This window comes from Miniopterus natalensis, chromosome 3 (assembly GCF_054644295.1).
Source record: "Miniopterus natalensis isolate mMinNat1 chromosome 3, mMinNat1.hap1, whole genome shotgun sequence".
NCBI classification, from domain to species: domain Eukaryota; kingdom Metazoa; phylum Chordata; class Mammalia; order Chiroptera; family Miniopteridae; genus Miniopterus; species Miniopterus natalensis.
The window spans coordinates 61,781,443-61,800,625 of NC_142083.1; the positions used below are offsets into that span (position 1 = coordinate 61,781,443).

Below are 19,183 nucleotides of genomic sequence, written 5' to 3' on the forward strand. Positions count from 1 at the left end.
TAAAGAAGCGAATAAAAATGATCCATAATCCTACAACCTCATTTTACAGCTCTTTGCATTTTAACTCTTTTCTACATCTTTTTCTGTGAATACATACATTATGCTCTACATAATATTTTTATTGTGCTTTTTCACAAATATTTCTTAAATTATAAATGTTATGACTACTAAAATTTCATTCTTTGCAAGTACCATCTTTTTTTTGGTCATACCACAGATGTTTTTCCCTTAAATTGCTAGACATGCAATAAATGGGTCAAAAGATTATAAATGTTGACATATATTATCCTGTTGCTGTGAAAATATTATGCATTTCCGTTTGTGAATTGTGTGACTTACTTCCAAATGGCTCAGAAGAAAAATTGTGAGTGTGTGCAAAATCAAATGTGTCAGAATGTTAACTGGTGAATCCAGGCAAAGGGTTTTGGGGGGGTGGTTTGTGTGATCTTTTATGTAAGTTAGAAGTTTTTCAAATTAGAAAGTTGAGGGGAAAACAAATTCCTCAATATTCAAGGCAAGAAGGTCTGACGTAATATGCATATGCACGTCTAGCTTTAACTCAGGGACCACTGTGACGATCAATTTCTCAATGCAGCTACGAGAACAGGAATTCTCTCCTGAAAGTGTTACTGCCACACCCAAATTGTCCCTGAGAACACAAGCTGGGAACAGGGTGCTCGTGCCAAGAAGAGCAAGCGGCCAGCAGCCACCCTGCCAGGCCCCAACCTCACCGGGAGGAAGAACCTATTCTGTGTTTCTTTCCCAAAGAAAATGAGGTTGCATTTTCAAGACTTCTATTGCAGCCAGATCATATCGGCTTGAGATTTCCTTTCATTTTTGCTGTCACTGTGCAGTTCTGACAGTTTGTTTCTCTACTTTGGTTAACTTGGTCTTAAATATGGCAAAGAGTAAGAAAGATAACCTAACATCAATTGCCATAAAACTGTCCTCCAGTGATTGTGAACCCAAGCTGCCTGCTAACTCTTCAGGACCCCTTGCTCTAAGCTGCCCCCCCCCCCCAAAGAATCCCCAGCCCTCACCCGCCCCCACCCTGGCCTCAGCAGTATAAAAGTTCTGGCAGTGGCTTCTAGAGAGCAAGGCTCCAACAACACATATGTAGAAAAGCTCAAGTTCACATACAGCCATTTCACTTATTTGACTCCTAGTCACCTGAATTGGCAGTTTTAAGGATAAAAAAATTCCCCAATTTGCAGAGGATATGAGGAAACTTTGGAGGTGCAATCTGTCAATCTATTGAGAGTCTTAAAGATCATTTGATACCTGTAACTCTGAGAAGCTATCCTGAGGAAATAGTCAGAGGCACATGCAGAGGGTGAACCACAGTCCCCTCACTGCGCCTCCATGGCCCTCTGTCGTTGGCCTCTGCCTAGTCTTGGGCCTCCCCTCTGACCATTCTCCCCGAAACTCACCAACCTCTGAGCCAAATGGGCCTTTCCCAGAGTCTGGATCACCCATATCAACTCAAAAGCCCCGTTTCAGGCAGGCTCCCTCTAGCTCTCCAAAGCAAACAGTACCAGAGCAGGGGAGGCCACAAGGAGAAGGGGGAGGAGTGCTTCTGGCATCCAAATGTGGCCCATAAAATCTTTTCTCACTAAAACAATGCTCACCATGATGGCTGGATTGTGGTTATACCAGGAGGCCCAGGCCTTATCTCCACTGCAGATTAACAGGGCTTTCAGGGGCTCATCTCAGAAGCTGACACTCTGTTATAAAGCTAGTTTTTAGGAAAATTATGTCCTGAGTTTCAAACAACCAGAAAGCAATCCCACCTGAGGAGACATGGCCTGTTTAGAAAATAAAGATGTGCTGTCATATCTTAGACAAGGAGTTCATGAATGCCAACAGTTATGGGAGCTGATTTTGAACAAATGTGGTAGATCAATGCCTTCCCATTTCTATCTTACACCCCAAGTCTCTTTTGGGGACTGAAAATTATTAAATAGTAGAATTTGAGGGAGATATTCCAGAGTAACACTAAGTGAAATGGAACCTTTCCTGCTCTCAAGTTTGGTTATGCTCCAAGGAAAGTTCTGGAATGACTTTAGGTGGGGTCCTCAGTCACGTGGCGCTGTTACCATTCGCAGACAGGTCTTACTTGACTAGGCTCAAATCCCGGGCAGAAAGCACAATGCAGTCGCTCAAAGAGCCCTCAGATGAGTTGATGTTTGAAACTTCTAAGACTTCCCTGGGTTTGGTTCTCAGGGGTGACCAACACTGTGGACCCTTGAGAGAAATTAAGTTGCCTAATTAAAGCAAGGAGGAGAGAAAACAAGCAACAGAGGGTCTGCCTGTTATACTGACAAGTCAGGGTGTGATTTTCAGTCCTGTCTAACTTTTCCAACCTGCAGGCCGGTTCCTCAAACTTTCAGAATCAGATTACGAACAACCTGACTCTCATTTAAAAGTTCTTTGCTGGGCTCTGACCACCCTGCCACCTCATTCCTAACGAAAAGCGAGTTTTCTCTAGACGGGCTGCCTTGCCTTTGTAAACACTCTCTCCAAGTCTGCAGAAATCGTTTTTTGAAGGAGGCAGGGCAGTCTTTCCCTGCCACAGCCCCCCTACTCCCCACTGGGAGTGGCTGCCTGACACTTTGGAACATTTTTCCTGAAGCCATTAAACCTCATTGGCCATTAAGCCAGGAAAAATCTGGCTTTAACGTTAAACATATTTCATAGTCACAGCCTTGCCAAAGAACCAGGTTTCATGTGTAAATTCTTCCTTGGTTGTCCTCCAAAAACTACTCATAAGGAGGAAATCTCTATCTGAATGATCACACCAGCAAGCAAGGTACGATATCCTTCCATCCCTAAGGGCATAAGTAGTTTAGCATTGCTAGATTCCAGAAAAGCGAGAACTTCTCCCCTAAAACCAGCAGAGATCTCAAAATATTGGAGCAGAGCTCATCCCAGGCTGTGCAAAGATCCCTCAGCTCAGGGATTTTGTTTGTTTTACAAACAACTGCTCCTGACAAGCTCTGCTGTTCTATTAGCAGAGTTGGGAAAACAGCCTGCTGGAGGACACCGCACACGTGCAAACACGCATGACGCAATGAGCCATGTGTGCACATCTGCGCTCTGCTCTATTGTGACACCCAGAATCATTTGGTCTAAGTGTTGTTTCTGTGATGGAGATCTGCAAAATCTCCATTAACAACAAACACTCTGCTATTAGCCAGGTGCTGTGATCACACAGCTGCTCCCTAAATTCCCCCCTCAGCACTCGAGACCAAAGGACCGCAGTAAGAGCAGCGCACCACTGGCACGGTTCACTGTTTAAGCAGAGGCGTGTCCAAGCAAAGCCATCTGCAGAAACACAGCGGCAACAACAGAAACAACTGCTTAGCTGCACGGCTTGACAAGTGACTTACCCTCTCTGAACTCTGTTAACCCAATTTTATACATGAGGAGAGTTACAAGGCCTCCTTCAAGTTTGAGGATTAAACATGACGATGCATCTAAATGCTTGGCACAAAGTGAGTGAGCAAAGCACGTTAGCTATTACATCCAACCTCTCTTTCAACTAGAACTTTTGGCCGAATTGAGAAAACAAAAATCCTTTATCTTTGGCCATTTAATTACCTTTATTTTCCAAACAACTGTGTGACCAGGTTTGAACAGAGCTAATGCAATTTATTATTTTAAGATGCACTGGGACCTTACTGGGACCTCTGTCCTTCCTATAACTGCTCAGGTAAGTCAAAACGTGCCCAGGAGTCAGTTCCTGAAGGGGCAGCCGTGGCTCTGATGGGTGTGGTTTAAAAGCAAAAGAAAAGTGCTTTTTTAATGAAGGGAGTAGATCTGACTTACTGCTTTTCTCTTAAATGGAGATCAGCACATACTCGGCAGCAAATTTTGCATATGAAATCCAGCTCAAGGAAGCCTCTAGGTTGCTAATGCATGCTTGCAGATATAGCAACTATAATGAAATGGCTGCTTTTTAATGATTTCCTATAATGGTGTTTATATATGGAAGCTTTTTCCTCCGATTGAAGCAATTTAATTGGAAAATGGCAGAGGAGTAAGAGGCGAACGTCCAGTTCCGATGAACACACAGGGACTGCACTCTGCTGCAGCCTTAATGAGCCTCCTGGCTGTCCCAGGGCCTTCCCTCCTTGGGGACCCGCAGGCGTGGGCTCTGTGCCCACAGCACTCTTCTCCTGCCTCCTGCTGTTCACTTGCACTGCCTCCACTTGTCCCTCAGTGTGTGTCTTAAGTGCAACTCATTCTCCAATGCTCCCATCCAAGGGGGTCACTAGGGGCCGCGTCCACCTTCTATTGTGTTCCTTGCCCCACTGCTGGTCATTCTGTTTCCCTCTACATCCCTCAAAGAATCGTGAGCTCCGAGATGGCATCACTGCTCCTCTATGTGCGGGCACCGTTACACTGGCAAACAGGAGAGCTGCCCACACAGAGCAGGAGAGCCTGATAAAGGCTGGTAATGTGCAACGAAATCAACGCAGACACAGGACATCATCAGGTAGCGCTAAGTGCTATGAAGACAAATCAAGTAGAGGAGGGAAGAGTGTGCCTGGGAGCCTGAGTGAGTGGGTGCTGTCCCACCCCGAGAGGGGTCAGGGCCGGCTTGATGAGAAGACCGCTGGCTGACTGTGGGAGGAAGCCAGGTGGGCTGCGGGAAGGAAGGGACAGACAGAGGAACAGCGAAGGCAGAGGCCCTGAAGCAAGGGAGGCTGTCAGGTTTGAGGGTCAGTGAGGAGGCCAGAGCTGGAGGAAAACAGGGAGCACTGGGGAGGACGAGGTTCGAGGTGGGGGATGCCCAGGTTCTAAGGGGCACTGTAGGCCATGGTAAGAAGTTGGGATATCACTCTAGGTGTGAGGGGCTGGAGTATGGGAGTACAGCCACCTGATGGCAGATTCTGTCTGACATCGCCAGACCCTAGCACAGTTCCCCTTGAGTTTCTGAATAAATGAATGAAGGTCCCCTATTGTGGACAGAGAACATAGAGAGGCCCTGGGCACAAAGGGTTCCTTCCTCCAGCTGTAATGAACATATATATATTTTTTTTAATGAGGGAAAGGATGGAAAGAAATGCAGAGCCCGAACTACAGATGCTCTCTCATTTTGGGTGCCCTGAGAAGTCCCATAGTAAAGACACCCAGCCCATGTTAGTAAATGGCTTCATCCCTCCATTTCCCAACCTTATTTGCTTACAAAACTTTGTTGGAGTGGGTCACTTATTTAATTTCATAGAATTTCAGAGATATGAATGGAGGGATCAGTGTCGGTACGTCTCTGTAGTAATCATAACTTTTTGGCTGCTTGCACTTGTCTGTCTGCCTAAGGCTGGAAGACAAAGTCCAGAAACTGGGGGCCGCTGCGGTGAGAGATGATGAGGCTGGTATAACTTAGCATATAGGACTTGGGCCCATGGGTGGGGTCGGGGTCTGGGTTCAGGTTTGAGGGAGGCAGTTTTGTTTTGAAGCCAAGACTCCAGGCCTGGGAGGCATCCCCACTCCTCAACCCATTTCTGTCTGGCTCAATCGGTATCAGCTTTCAATGACTTTAATGTAGCTAAATCTGTCTTATTTGGCTTTAGCAGCAACCCAGCCCCACCAGCTTCCAGACACCTTTCTCCTCATTTCCTTCATATAGCTTTGCCTGATAGACCGCTTCATACATTGGTTGGTTGCTTCACTTGTTCATTCAGAGAAGTATCTCTGAACTTGTGCTATGTGCCAGGCCTTGTGGTGGGGAGCTAGAGATATGCCAGTAAATAAAACAAGCATGCTTCTGCCCAGGGAAGGTTAGTGGGAGAGTCAGTCAAGCAAAGAAATACAAAAACATCATTTAAAACTTTAACGTGATATAGGAAGGAATCAAATGGGGCAGTGACAGCACAGGGACTCAGAGACTGTTGCTCATGAGATGCTTTTGAAGGAGGTGCATTTAAACCCAGAGCAAAATGAGAGGCCCATCCCTGCCAATGAACTCCTGCTGGTGGCCCCAAGGCTTAGTCCCAGGCTCTTTGCAGTTTTCACTCTATGCACAGATTTCATTGCTTTAGTAACTATCTGCAAATAACCTGATGTCTCCTAGCTGCTTTTCTTCAGCCCACACCTCTCCTCTTGGCTTCTTATGTATACCTACTGCCTTCCCCAAACATCTCCACCCAGATTATCTCCAGACACCTTAAATTTATGTCCAAACAAAACACATGATCTCCACCCCACCCCACCCTCCCCCCAAACAAAAACCAAAACAAAACAAAATTGAAAGCAAAACCCTGGTCCTTTCTCCTGTGCTCCCTTACTTGAGACTGGCCCCACCGTTCATCCACTGTGCAATCCAGACATGTATGTTCCTTTATCCTCTGTTCCAATCCTTCAGCCAGATCTTGCCATTTTATACCTTTTCTACACCCATCTGCTTTTCTACATCTCAAATGCCACTACCCAAGCAACAATTTTGTCCACCTACACTTCTTCAGTGGTTTCCTCGTTGGCCTCCCCATGCACTCTTGATCCGCTGATTCTTTCTCCTCACTTCAGAATGACTGATTCAAAATGCAAATCTGATGGTCTTTTCCCCTCCCTCCCACTATTAAAGTCTTTCAGTTGGTTCTTGTGGATCTTTGAATAAACATCAAACTCTCTAACACATGATCTGGCCCCTGCTGGCCTCTCCGGCCTCCATCTCACACCTCTGTGCCCTTCATACATGATAATCTTTTTTCACCTCCTGGAATGCATCTGTCTTCACCCCCGAATGCCAATTCCTTTGATACACTCTCATAGTACCATGCTCCTTAATGGTGTAGCACTTACGTTTATAATTAAACATAAACGTGTAATATTTGATTCAGGCCTCTCTCTTCGATGAAATGTTAAGCTACATGAAAATTGCACTACACTTACTATTCCTTCTCTCGGTTCTTCTCCCATCTCTCCCCTACATGTGAACATTTCCTAAGACATGGGTCTCCTCCCTCTTTTGACTCCTCACCCTTTTGACCACAGAGATCTCCTTACTTCATAACTTCAAAGCCTTTATCCTCAATCTCAATCTCTCCAAAAAGTCAGTTAGGCATCTCCAAGTAGACTGGTGGTTTTGCAACATTTTGACTGCAACCCACACTTGGAACATTTCATGTGGCAACTTACTACATATGCACACGTAACAAATAATTTTCATGAACCAATACCATCAATCCATTTTTTCCCTATTTGATTTCATTTAAAAAATATTCATTTTTCACATAATTTCAAGACCCACTAATGGGTCATGACCTGCAGTTTAAAAACACACCATACAAACACATGGTACCAGATATTTCCACATGGACATTTCTCTACAACCTCAGATATAAGATATCTATTTCCCAACTCATTTCTCAACCAAACTTCTTTCCAAGGAACATAATCATTCTCTTAGTCACTCAGGATCAACACGTTAGAGTCATTTTGGATTCCTCCTTTCCCAACAGTTGCTTGGTTCATCCGCTGCAATGTGTCTCCACCCATTTTAGCATTTCTGTTTCTGCCATCCTAATTCAGACTTGACTGTAACTTGGGGCATTCCAACAGCCTTTATGACTGGCTCCCTCCTTCCAGAACTTTCACACAGAGGTGACACATGTTTGAATCACAAACATCAGGGCAGAAAGCTAATTCGGCTCTTCAGTTCTATTTTGACTGACAAAGTAGTATGTCAGGGACTGAAATGGATGTGCTTTCATCTACTCACCAAACTCCTTGACTAACTAAATTTTAGTTGAGGCTGCCTCACATCTCTATACATTCGTGGATGGGAGGCAGACTCACCCATGTCGGCGGTGACCATGGTGGACTGGTTTTCCGGGATGGAGACCGAGGTCTGGTCCTGGTCCATGCTTCGAGAGTCCTCGTTGACCTCCTGTTGACTCTGGCTGAGTTCCGATCGCAGTTCTGAGTACTCATCTTCCTCCCTGAGGAAAAAGGAGAGTTGACAAATCTCCAGAGAACACATCATTTATGGAAAAGGGAAAAGAGACATTCAGAGAGAAAACAGATAGACTCCCCCACCCCCACCCCCACCCGCCACCTGGACCAGGGTTCCTTGGAGCCAAACAGATGGTCCCATCTATGGTCAGTGTATGAAACGGAAAGCTTGCTTCTGTGTCCACATACATACCCATATAACCAACAAGACTCACCTACCAGCCTCCTAGGAAATTTTCCCCTCCAAAGATTTCCTGAAGAAATTAGATTTCTTCAGCCCCTCAAATACCAAGGTGAGAAAGAACTAAGGCTACTGGCACTGATGCTACAGTGAGCAAAATAATCCAGACTCCGGCGAACAGAAATGGCTGTGCTGTGGCCTGCAGGGTCCCACCGGCGGGCCTTCTTCTTGGAGGACATAGGAGGTGCTGGGGCCAGAGCTACTGGAGGGCCAGCACCTCATCCGTGCGGAATAAAGTGGATGCTCCGAGAGGCACATGGAGCAGCGTGTCTAAAAATCACACATGTAATTTCCCCAAAGAAAGCAGAGAGAGTTAGAGCACGGGAAAAGGGGGTGGAGCGAGCAGGAAAGTGAAACAGTGCGTGAGCTCACACCGCGCAGCGGCCCATCTCCTTGCGTTCACATTTGCTAACAGGGAAAGGACACTTAAATGCAGCTAGGGCTCATTAGCGCGAGAACGCCCACCCCTTCTCAGGCCTTCATGGATCCCTCAGCCTTTGGTTTCTGAATTAATTATAAGCAAGCCAAGAAAGCTTAAAAACGCAGTATGTATTTCAAGGCACACCCATACTTCCTCCCCACACCACCATCCTCATTGCACACACACTGGGCACAGACATGGAGAGAGCAAAATTGACCCTCTTTGAAGCATTTATTTTGCAAGTGAGCTAGAGGAGAAAATTGTCAGTGGATTCAATTATGAGGCTGGAAAGCCCACAGGTGCCTGCTCAGCCCCAGGGGAAGGGTGTCTGTGAAGAAAGCTAGGAAGAGAAGAAATCCTCTCAGCCTGGCTTTTACTTTAAGGTTTTGACTGTGTGTGTGTGTGCGCGCGCGTGTGTGTGCAGAAAGTCTCCAGTCTTGGACAGACCAAGATGGTGAATGGTGATCATCTCTGGAACTTGGGAAAGAGGCAACTGCCATTTTAAGCTGGGGAGACACATCTATAAATTAGAGAAATGTGAAGATCTCTTTAGACTTTTTGGTTCTCTCAAGAAATCAACATCCTCCCAGGGAAAGGATTCAGCTGAGCCCCTACTTTACAAAGTATTTTTAATAAAAGCCACCTAAGTGTGGGTAAACTTTACATAGATATAAAGCCCCCAGATGTGCAAAATATGAAATAGAATGAGAGTGGTGAAGGCAAAAAAAATAATGTTCTATGACTAAGTTAACTATTAGGCACCTGCAAAACTAACAATAATTAGGTTTAGGAAATAAAACAATTAAAAAGTACTCATAATAAGAGTCGCCTTTTTGGTCTAGTGGGTAATTGTGTCCTGATGTATCAGCTCTCCTTCCAATCAGCACTTAAAATGCTGATTTCTATTAACAAGAGATTTTGTGTATGAAGAATAAGTTACCTTTGTTGCATGGCCAATGCAATCAGCTTCAGCTTGGCTGAGGTTGTTTTACAGCTAAGAAAGCCAGGTAAGTGCTGCTGCTGTATCTATGGTATAAGTAGCATTTGCAAAGTCTTTAAAAGCCACCTTAAACTTTCCTGGCTTGGCAGGTTCTAAAACATACAGTGCTTGTCAAATCTTTGGCTTTGTAAGGAATTACTTCTAGAGATTATTAGGATGAACTTTGTCAAGGAGTGCACAGGGAAGGGGTGAGAGAATGAAGTGTTGGTTGTAGGCAACATTCCTTACTGAGGGTGGAGCACAGCCTGAGAGTTACACCACACTAGAAATGTCGTCTGAGCAAGAAGGCTTTCTGTGTCATGAAATGCAAATCAAGGGTCGTCATTCAATGTATCTGAGCACCAAAACAAGGGCAGGAAAGCAAACACCAGGTGGATGCTGTCTTCTGGGAATCAAATATGTTCACAACAAATTCTATCCTAACAAGGATGCTGTGTTGGACATGGGAGGAGCATGTGGGGCTGCAGGTGGGCAGTGACCAGGGAAGGCTTCCTGGATGGAGCAGCACTCAAGATGTGTCTCAAGGAAAGTAGATTTTAGATGGAAGGGCATATGCAAAGGCTCAGAGGAGCCTGTGAAGGTGACTATGTGGAGGCTTGGGGAGGAATAAGTGGTTCGGTGTAGCTGACACCAAAATGGGGTGCAGGATGGAAACGTGAGGCTAAGGGGCCACTCAGGCCACTTGCTAAGTGGGCAATTTTGATTAAATGAATGTACTGTAGTGAAGGAGGCAAATAATCAGGGTTAGATGGTGGAAATAAAGATAAAATGTGTGAGGTATAGGAATTCAGGAGGAATAAATGTTGCCGAGATCTTGCATGGAAACAGATAAAATAAGCAGAAGGAAAGGGCAGAAGGTCTGTATTCTTGACCCCACCGGGAGGGGCTGAGCACACACTATCGCTGGTTAAGGTTCCTCCATATGGTAATCAATGCATATTACAGCACACAAAAAAAGGAGCCTTGTGAGAGGATCAGGCAGGGCTCTGTGTCACAAAGAATGAGGTCTAGAAAGGTTAAACCAAGCTTAAATATTAGAAAGTTTGTGCAACCTGTTTCGCCCACTGATTTTGGTAGAAAAAAATCATGAGGTGCATAGCCTGATCTAAACATCATCGGCATCATTCCTGAAAGAAGGTTGGAATCTGGGACTGGGAAATGACAAATTCTCCAGGGTCCCTTGTAAAATGGCGGTCCATTTGGGATTGCAGCAAATATAGGAGGCTGAGGCTAGGGGAGATTTCTCTCTCTATCGTATTGCTGAGGAGAGTGGGTCCATCAAGAGCAATGGAAAAGGAGTTCAGTAACCCTGCACTGGCCCATGGCGGTTCTACAAAGGCAAAAACCTGAGGTGTGTTTTCAAGGCTGTTTTGTGCAGCAGTGAGTCACGGAGCTGGTAAAGATGTTTATCTAGCTAATGACACGGCATCTGCAGCTCAAAGTGACTTTACTGTTTGCTTACTTCTGTTTGTGGATGTAGTAACTCTTGGCAAGTGATAACTTACTTCTTGGAGGGGAAAATGCCTCCCAAAAGAACACCAACTGTTAGGGTGGTAATGAAAAGAAAGAAATGTGAAAAGGTCTAAGAAGTAATCATATTAACCTCAAAAACGAGACGCTTGGCGAAACTGATACATTTGATAAGATTATACACTATTGTGGCAGTTTCATAATTATGGGATTGTACAGTTCTCGGTTGTTCGTCTTTGGAACATAAAGGATCATCTCACAGGATTCTAAATGTACATCATTTCATTCACTTACAAGCATTTGTGAAGTGCTTCCTAGTTGCTCTATTTAGAGTTGCAATAATCAGTGCTTGCTGCTTGCTTAACAACAGAACCAAACAAGAATGCTCCAGAGGAGGCAGGCATTAGACTGTACACACATCTGGGCAGGTAACTAGCTGTGGTACAAAAGTCACAGGCTGGCTGACTGGAAGGGGTCTTAGAGACCATCTAAGCCAACACCAATACCTTTGCTTTACAAATAAGACAACTGAAGCTTCAAGAGGCAAAGCAACTTATCCAAGCTGATGCCACTAGTTAATATCACAGCCTAATTCCTAAATTTAGTACCAACAAAACAACACTCCAGTATAGGAGCCTAAGGAAAAGTATCTTTTGTTGCAGTTATTTTGTTTTTGTTAATCCTCACCTGAGGATATTTTTTCCCATTCCTTTTCAGAGAGAATGGGAGGGAGGGACGGAGGGGGAAAGAGAGAGAAACATCCACATGAGAGACACATCAACTGGCTGCCTCCCTCACCGAGGGACAAGGGCTGACGCTGTAACCACTGAGCACACTGGCCAGGGCTGTTGCAGTTATTTTTAAAGATTCCTTCTCTTTATTGGTCAGGCATGAAATGATCTAATCAGAAAGGGGAAAAGTCAATCAAAGTATAATTCTCATCATGCTCTCCAGACCTCAAGCTGTGGAATCAGCAGCATTTGATAAAAATATGACATTAGCAAATCCCATGTTAATTTGGGGGTGTACATTCATGTCTTATCACTGGATTGGATTGATTTTTTAAAAATATGTTTTTATTGATTTCAGCGGAAAGAAGGGAGAGGGAGAGAGAGATAGAAACATCAATGATCAGAGAGTCATTGATTAGCTGTCTCCTACAGGTCCCCTACTAGGAATGAAGCCCACAACCCAGGCATGTGCCCTGATCGGGAATTCAACTGTGACCTCCTGGTTCATAGGTCGATGCTTAACTACTGAGTCACACCAGCCGGGCTGGAGTGATTTGTGAACAAGACCTAGACGGACATCTGTCTGTGTTGGCAACTGTCAGCCAACTATGTCCAGCTAAACCTTTAGTGGTTTTTCTGAACCACATTCTGCTTTTCTTACAATTAAAGGTGGACCTGCCTAGAAGTGACCATCATTCTTTTAAAGAACAAAGACTATTTAGATATAAGGAGGAATTGTATTCTGTTCAGTTCTCTTAGAGGATCTATAGCAGGAAATAAGTGATGAGTGAAGTCCTGATTCTTCAATTCTACCTCTTGTAATTTTTTCATACAGCACAGAGAAAGCTTGGACTCATCTCTGAATCTTTTGGAGAATAACTGAACAAACGAGATTCTGAAAGGTGGCCATCCTGCCATCAGTGAGTACCAGTTTTAATAAGATCTGGTAGAGGAGCAATATTCAAGAACTTCTAAATATGTATGACACACAGGAAGACAGGGAGAGAGAAATCTCTTATTTTTTTCTGGGTTTATTTTTATTTCAGTATATTTTACCTTTTAGGCCAGAAATTAATCAAAACAACATGTTCTGCTGGGAAATAAAGAGGTTTTGGTTACACTGTTTTCAATGCAGCAACGTGAAGCTAGACAGAGTATACAGGTCAAGGGCGGGCTGAAAGATCAGAAGAAAGGCCAGCTTCCTGGTACAGGCTGAGATCTTAGAGACTGGATTATGTTAGAGGAGACAGAGACTTTGGATAGCATCTCAGTCCCCAAGTGAGGAACATTTTGCAAACAAGGAAGCAGATGGCTAAGCGCCAATGCTGAGGTGACGCAGATAGGCTGGGTCAGCGCTCTCTGGCCTGCGGTCATTCAAGGTGAAAGGTGTGGGGGACAGAGCCCAGGGTAGGAGCCAAGGCTGAGGATGGATCTTGGGGACAGAAGAGAAGATTCAGGACCTATAGGGTCCTAGGGGTTCCAGAAGAGCACATCAGGAAAGCAAGAGGATTTAGGGTCAAATGCTGCAGGGAAGGACCAGTAATGAGCAGAAGTCATGGGGTTTTCCAGTTAAGAAATCACTGATTATTTAAAAAAAAAAAAAAAAAGTGTCTTAGCTCAGGCTACTGTAACAAAATGCCACAGGCTGGCTAGCTTAAACAACAGGAGTTTATTTATTTTTTTTTAGTTCTGGAGGCTAAAAGTCCAAGACCAAGGGTGCCAGTATAGCCAGTTTCTGGTAAGGGCTCTCTTCCCGGCTTGCAGATGGCTGCCTTTTCCTTGTGCCCACACACAGCAGGTAGGGGTGGGGTTCAGGGCACGCAGGGGGGGCGAGTTTGTGTTCTTTAGTGTCTCTTCTTATGAAGTTGCTCACTAATCCCATGACGCAGGCCCTATCCTCATGACCTCTTCTAAACTTATCTCCCAAAGGCCCCATCTCTAAATACCATCACAGGAAGGGTTAGGGCTTTAATAAGTGAATTTGGGCAGGGTCACAATTCAGTCCACAGCTAAAGGAGTTTGGGCAAACTGTTAGGGTCGGAAGCCAGACAGCAGTGGGCTAACAAGCAAATGGGAAATGCAGCGGAAAACATGGGCTACTCGTGAGAGTTGGCAGTGAAAGGTTGATGCTTTTATGAAAGTTGCTTTTGGGGGGAAAAAATAAGCTTCTTGGGAAACAAAAGGTCTCATGTTTAATCTGCTTAGATATCTTTCACCCCCCAGATGCAAAGTGAGTTACTGATGTACTTTTCCATTTTCCCCATCTTATTCTATAACGTCCCCAAGCCAGATGAGCATTTAAAAAAGCTACTCATGAAATACAGTTAAGTGAAAAAGCACATATTACAAAATAGTGTGTGCTATATGACCTAATTTGTTTAAGATATTCATAAATTTTTTTAGAAGGCCATATATACAAAATGCTCACTGTTTATTCCTGAAGATGGGATTTAGGAAGCATTAGGCAGGGTTCTGTTAGGAACACAAACTACATTGGATGTTTCAAATAGAAAGGATTTAATTTAGGCAGTTTTGTGCCAGCAAAACCACTGGAAGGGCTGGAGAAGAGAAGGGTGGATAGAGGCTATTAGGAGCTGTCAGGTTTGCCATCATAGCTGTGGTCCCCTCAAAGGTCAGGAAGCTGGTGCTGCCTTCACACCTGTCCACAGCTCCAGGGTTTGACCAGTTAATGCAGGACATCATGTCACCAAAGCCTGTACATCAGCTGCAACCATCCATCATGGCCTGAGGGGCAATGGCTTCCACCTCCCTTCTGTCTTCCAATCCCATGTGAGTACAAGTCATTGGCAGAGCCAAAACTGTATTCAGAACCCAGTTGTTAAGGGAATCTGGGAAGTAGTCCCAGGGTCCAACCTCTTTGATCCTGGGGAGTATAGAGAGAAGGGGTGGGAATGGTACCAGGTGCCAGACAATATTCATGAGAGTCTACTCTCTTTGGTTACTCCATATCCATATATACTCTCTTACACTTCAATTTTCAAATTGCAGTAGCAATGGATACCAAACTTCTGTAACTATCCCTCATTCAAATGTAAATGAACTCACTTTCTCGCCAAAATGGGAGACTCAAAGTCCCATCAGGTATTGCATCCACTGTTAAATGACCCACCCATCTTCTAGTTCAACATCAAGCCCACTTAGATATGTAACCTATTTAACTGTAAGTTTCACCAACTTATTTGCAACTGGTCATGAGGTTAAGTTGATATTTATAAGTTCCTTCTTCTAGGTTGTTCTAATGTACTAACTGTTACCAGCGGGCAACTTCTAGGAGGTAGCATAGAGAATCCATTGGGTTCCAGACATAGTCCTCCCTGCCCCATGGTATAGCAAGAATTCAATTTCCTTTTGATAGTTAGGACCAATCACCCCAGCTAGTACAGTAACTCTCTTCATTGCCAAGGGCCTGGTGGCAGTCAGTGGAATCATTGTCGTATTCTTTGGTAGAGACATAATTCCCTTGGGAACTAAGACTTCTATACTAGCAGAGCTCAGAGTTGTAACCATGAGAAGCCACAATTTCTTAAAATGGGTTTCAGGGTATATAAATGAGAGGAGCCACTTCTACTTCTACCTTTTGGTCCCTGGACCCCATAAAAAGGCAGCACTATATACTGTTGCTGGTTGGGAGCATTTACTGTATCTCCAGGGCATTGAAAAACGTGTCTCTCTCAAATGCTGCAGCATGGTAGACTAGGTCTATTATGGCAGGAATTCAGGTAATAATGTGCTCACCACCTGACCTTCTGCTATGGACTGAATTGTGCCCCCTGCCTCCTACTCATAAGTTGCAGCCTACCCTTCAATATAATGGTATTTGGAGATGGGATTTTTGGAAGTTAATTAGGTGTGATGAGGTCCTGAGGGTGGGGGCCTCATAATGGGATTAGTGACCTTATAGAAGAGATACCAGAGAGCTTGCTTCATCTCTCTCTCCCTGCCGTGTGAGGACACAGTGAGAAGGTAACCTTTTCCAAATGAGGAAGCAAGCCCTTGCCTGGCACCTTATCTTGGCCTTCCCAGACTCCAGAACTGTGAGAAATAAATTCCTGTTGTTTAAGCCATCCAATCTGTAGTGTTTTGTTACAGCAGCCTGAGCTGACTAACAATATACCTTTGAAAATTCCCTCTCTAACTGATGGTCTGTAGGTATTTTGGGTCTCTAGGGGCTATTATCAGTTCATTCAGAGCAAATAATCACCCCGGAATTTTTATTCTCTTTTTCCCACTGTAGTCTCCCCTGTAAGTGGCAGTGATTCTCTCTGGAAGGAGAGAAGGAAGACTGTACCCACTTGTGGCAGGATTGTATACATCTTCCCCTTCATCCAAGGGGCCCTGGGACAGTGTACTGGGTCAGGTCAAAGAAACTGGGTAAGAGGCCATGAGTCTTCATTGCAATGGCAAGTCCAGTCTCTGTTCGCCAGACCCGAGTCTTTTTCACTACAAAGATCAAGTAAAACTTTAGTAGGCCACCTGTTTATACTTGTCCTAGAGACCCTATGATCAATTAGCCAGTATCGAAGATCTCCACAGGTCAGACCTTTTTGATTGCTACTGTTGCTCTGTTGACCAATACAGTAACCAGCCCACAGTGACTCTAGTAGTTAAATGGCATCAAATATCCCATTTTAATGACTGCTTTGGACTGATTTGAATCTACCCAATTGTCTCCATTTCAAATTCTCATAATTTCATCGTTTCCTGTCAAAGCTTAAACTTTACCTAAGATAGCCGATATGGTGTAACTTCAACTTACATTGGAATTCAGCGACCTACAGTATTTGATTCTTGGCTACATTAGCCCTATGGCTATAAGAGATGGGACAATGTTCTAGGGCAGTCACAGAAGGTCCCTGGTTCTCTGAATGTGACCTGAGGTCAAAATTGAAAACTATGAGATTGTCATGTTCTTTCCTTAAGCAATTCAGTATTGCTTAAATGTGGATATATCATAGTTTACCTAAACTGTTTCCTTATTAATAATTTTTCAGCTTTTTCGATAAATTCCTGAGTCAGATCCAGAATGAAGTGACAGGAAAGTCTGTAAGGTACCAACATTGTACGTGACTATTATGACAATCAATTCTCTAGCCCCTGGCTATACTAGGGCAGTTAGAGTTCTTCCAAGGTGTCTGGCTGCTACTGTTCTGAGCCTATCATAGAATCTCAGGACCTGAGGGCAAACCAATTTCTTAGTGTGCTGGGAGCTGGGACGATGCCTTAGCTACTGGAGTTCAGAGGACAAGAAGAGCCTTGTCTTACAGGCCCACATGTCTGCATGTCTTCCAGACCTTCGGGGAGTCTCAGGAGGGGTCAGTTCATTTACATAATGAAAACTGGCAGAATTTAATGTGACATCTGCACAGATGCAATTTTCCTTTCAATAAAAGGCACTAATAAATGTTTATGGTCAACAAGCTCACTGTATTTTTATATGGAGCAGTTTGGCCACTATGTTCAATTTAAACATGCTGAAATTGAGTTTTCCAGGTGATGTGTGATGCATTTTTTTCACAACTCACTAAGCCCATTTGCCTTCATCTTCACGTGTTTAAAGTGCAACATGTTTTAATGAAAATTACAAATCTGTCAGCCTCCCTGAAATCTGCTATAATTATTTCTTTGGGCTGGAAATCCCTCTCCACTCAGGCATTGCTAACCTGCAATCAATCCAAAGACCAGGATACAATTTAAAAGTCTGGAGGTTCTAAATTAGAATATGAAATTTATTGTGTGGCTCCAGTTCAGTGCCAATTTTTCCACGATTTTGCCCAGGAAACACAGGCCCATCAGTGCCCTCATCAAGTAGCCCTGTCATTACTACAACTCTCATAGTTGGAACAAAATGCATCCAAAGTTTCTTCTAAACCAGGCTTTCCAGAGGGAGAGTTTAAAGTAGCTGCCTCTAAAACTTGTAATTGTGGCTTGTGAGAACATTCAGTGAACAAAGCGCTCTTTCTCCATAAAGGTATGTGCCAACCATTTGCTTTCTTCAGGGCTGTTTCCTGAGCACAGGCAGGAAGATAACAGTTCTCATCCTTCGCTCAGTAAGTCACAGCAAAAACCTCTCCTCTGAACAGCAGGGCAGGCGTGCCACATGCTCTATGCAGGAGACTCGGAGGCCCACCGATTGATAAGCAAGGAAGAAGCAGTCCCTTAATATCAAACCCCAGCCTTTTCACTAGTGATGGATCGAATCTTGCCTCCACCTTAGGAGTCTGTAAGAGGCTAAGCCAATGTTGGTAAATCAACTTGAGGTAAGCTCAAAATATTAGATTATCTAGAAACCCACAGAATGCTTTGTTATAAGCCTCACTCCTAAATCTCTCAAAATCCCCATGGAGGCCCACAGTTCACACATGAGCGGGGACTTGGTGAATAAAAGGCGCGTTAGGGATGCTGGTCTCTCAGGTAGAGGGGCTCCATTTAGAAATTGTTAATAAGCATCTCACTCAACTTCTGATTTCACACCCTTATCAATAAACCGAGGATGCCCAAAGCCATGCTGAATCGGCACAGAAATATAAAGGGGCAAGTGTGTGGTTAACAAAGCAAAAAGAAACGACTTTATTTCCTGGAGAAGTCTTAGCTGCAAATAAAACACTGTTATAATTCACAGGGGTGACTTCCATGCCAAGCCCCGGGTTCCGGCCCAGGGGGCAGAGGAGGCACGACCCGCGGGCTGCTACCTGATGGCGGTGCCCTGCAGGCGGTCTATCTTCTTGTTGAGCTCGGCGATGACGCTGTGGAGCTCCGTGATGCGCTCCTCGTAGCGCAGCGTCGTTCGCTCCTGGACGTCCTCGTGCTCCCTCATGAGGTGGGACTGCTCACACTGGAATCAAGGGAACGACAGAGAAACGGCAATGAGGTGATGCACCTATAGGCTAGCGATTCGAAGTTTTATAGCCTCGAACAGTCACAACTTCAGCAATGAGCACACCCAAAATAAAACACACGCTTGCTCACTGGCCAGCGATCCTGAGAGACACGTCGACAGCTCAGTTTCACGGTGCCCCCTGTGAACTGAGTCCTTGCCTCTCTCGCACCCAGTCTCTTTGGGGAAAGATCCCCTTGCCAGTGCACACAACCTTCATGAGACCAACCAAGTCTCCTTTTTTCCCTCAGCCAAGAAGTGGACAAGTGGCCCACCCAGGGTCCTTCAGATACCTTCTTTGGGAATTTGAACCTTGAGTGAATAGACCTCGGGTTGTATGAAGTCAATTCACCCGAAGGTCCTGAAGAGACTGTCCCTTAGTTCCTGTTCTGTATATCCCCAGAGCTTCCTTCCCAGGCTCCTTTATGGCCATTCAGTTTCCCATTTACCCATTCGTTCCCTTTTTACT

At 44.6% G+C, this 19,183-nt stretch overlaps 1 protein-coding gene across 2 annotated transcripts in view; it reads right to left on the reverse strand.

The window, feature by feature from the left end:
• The window catches only part of MCC (MCC regulator of Wnt signaling pathway), a 342,772-nt gene that overhangs the window by 71,924 nt on the left and 251,665 nt on the right, over window positions 1-19,183 (reverse strand). For both annotated transcript variants that reach the window (XM_087815493.1, XM_087815494.1), the window contains 2 exons: window positions 18,530-18,672; window positions 7,801-7,943 (listed from right to left, as the gene is read on the reverse strand). In XM_087815493.1, the coding sequence (XP_087671619.1) occupies window positions 7,801-7,943; window positions 18,530-18,672 (286 nt within the window). The remainder of the gene's footprint in view (window positions 1-7,800; window positions 7,944-18,529; window positions 18,673-19,183) is intronic.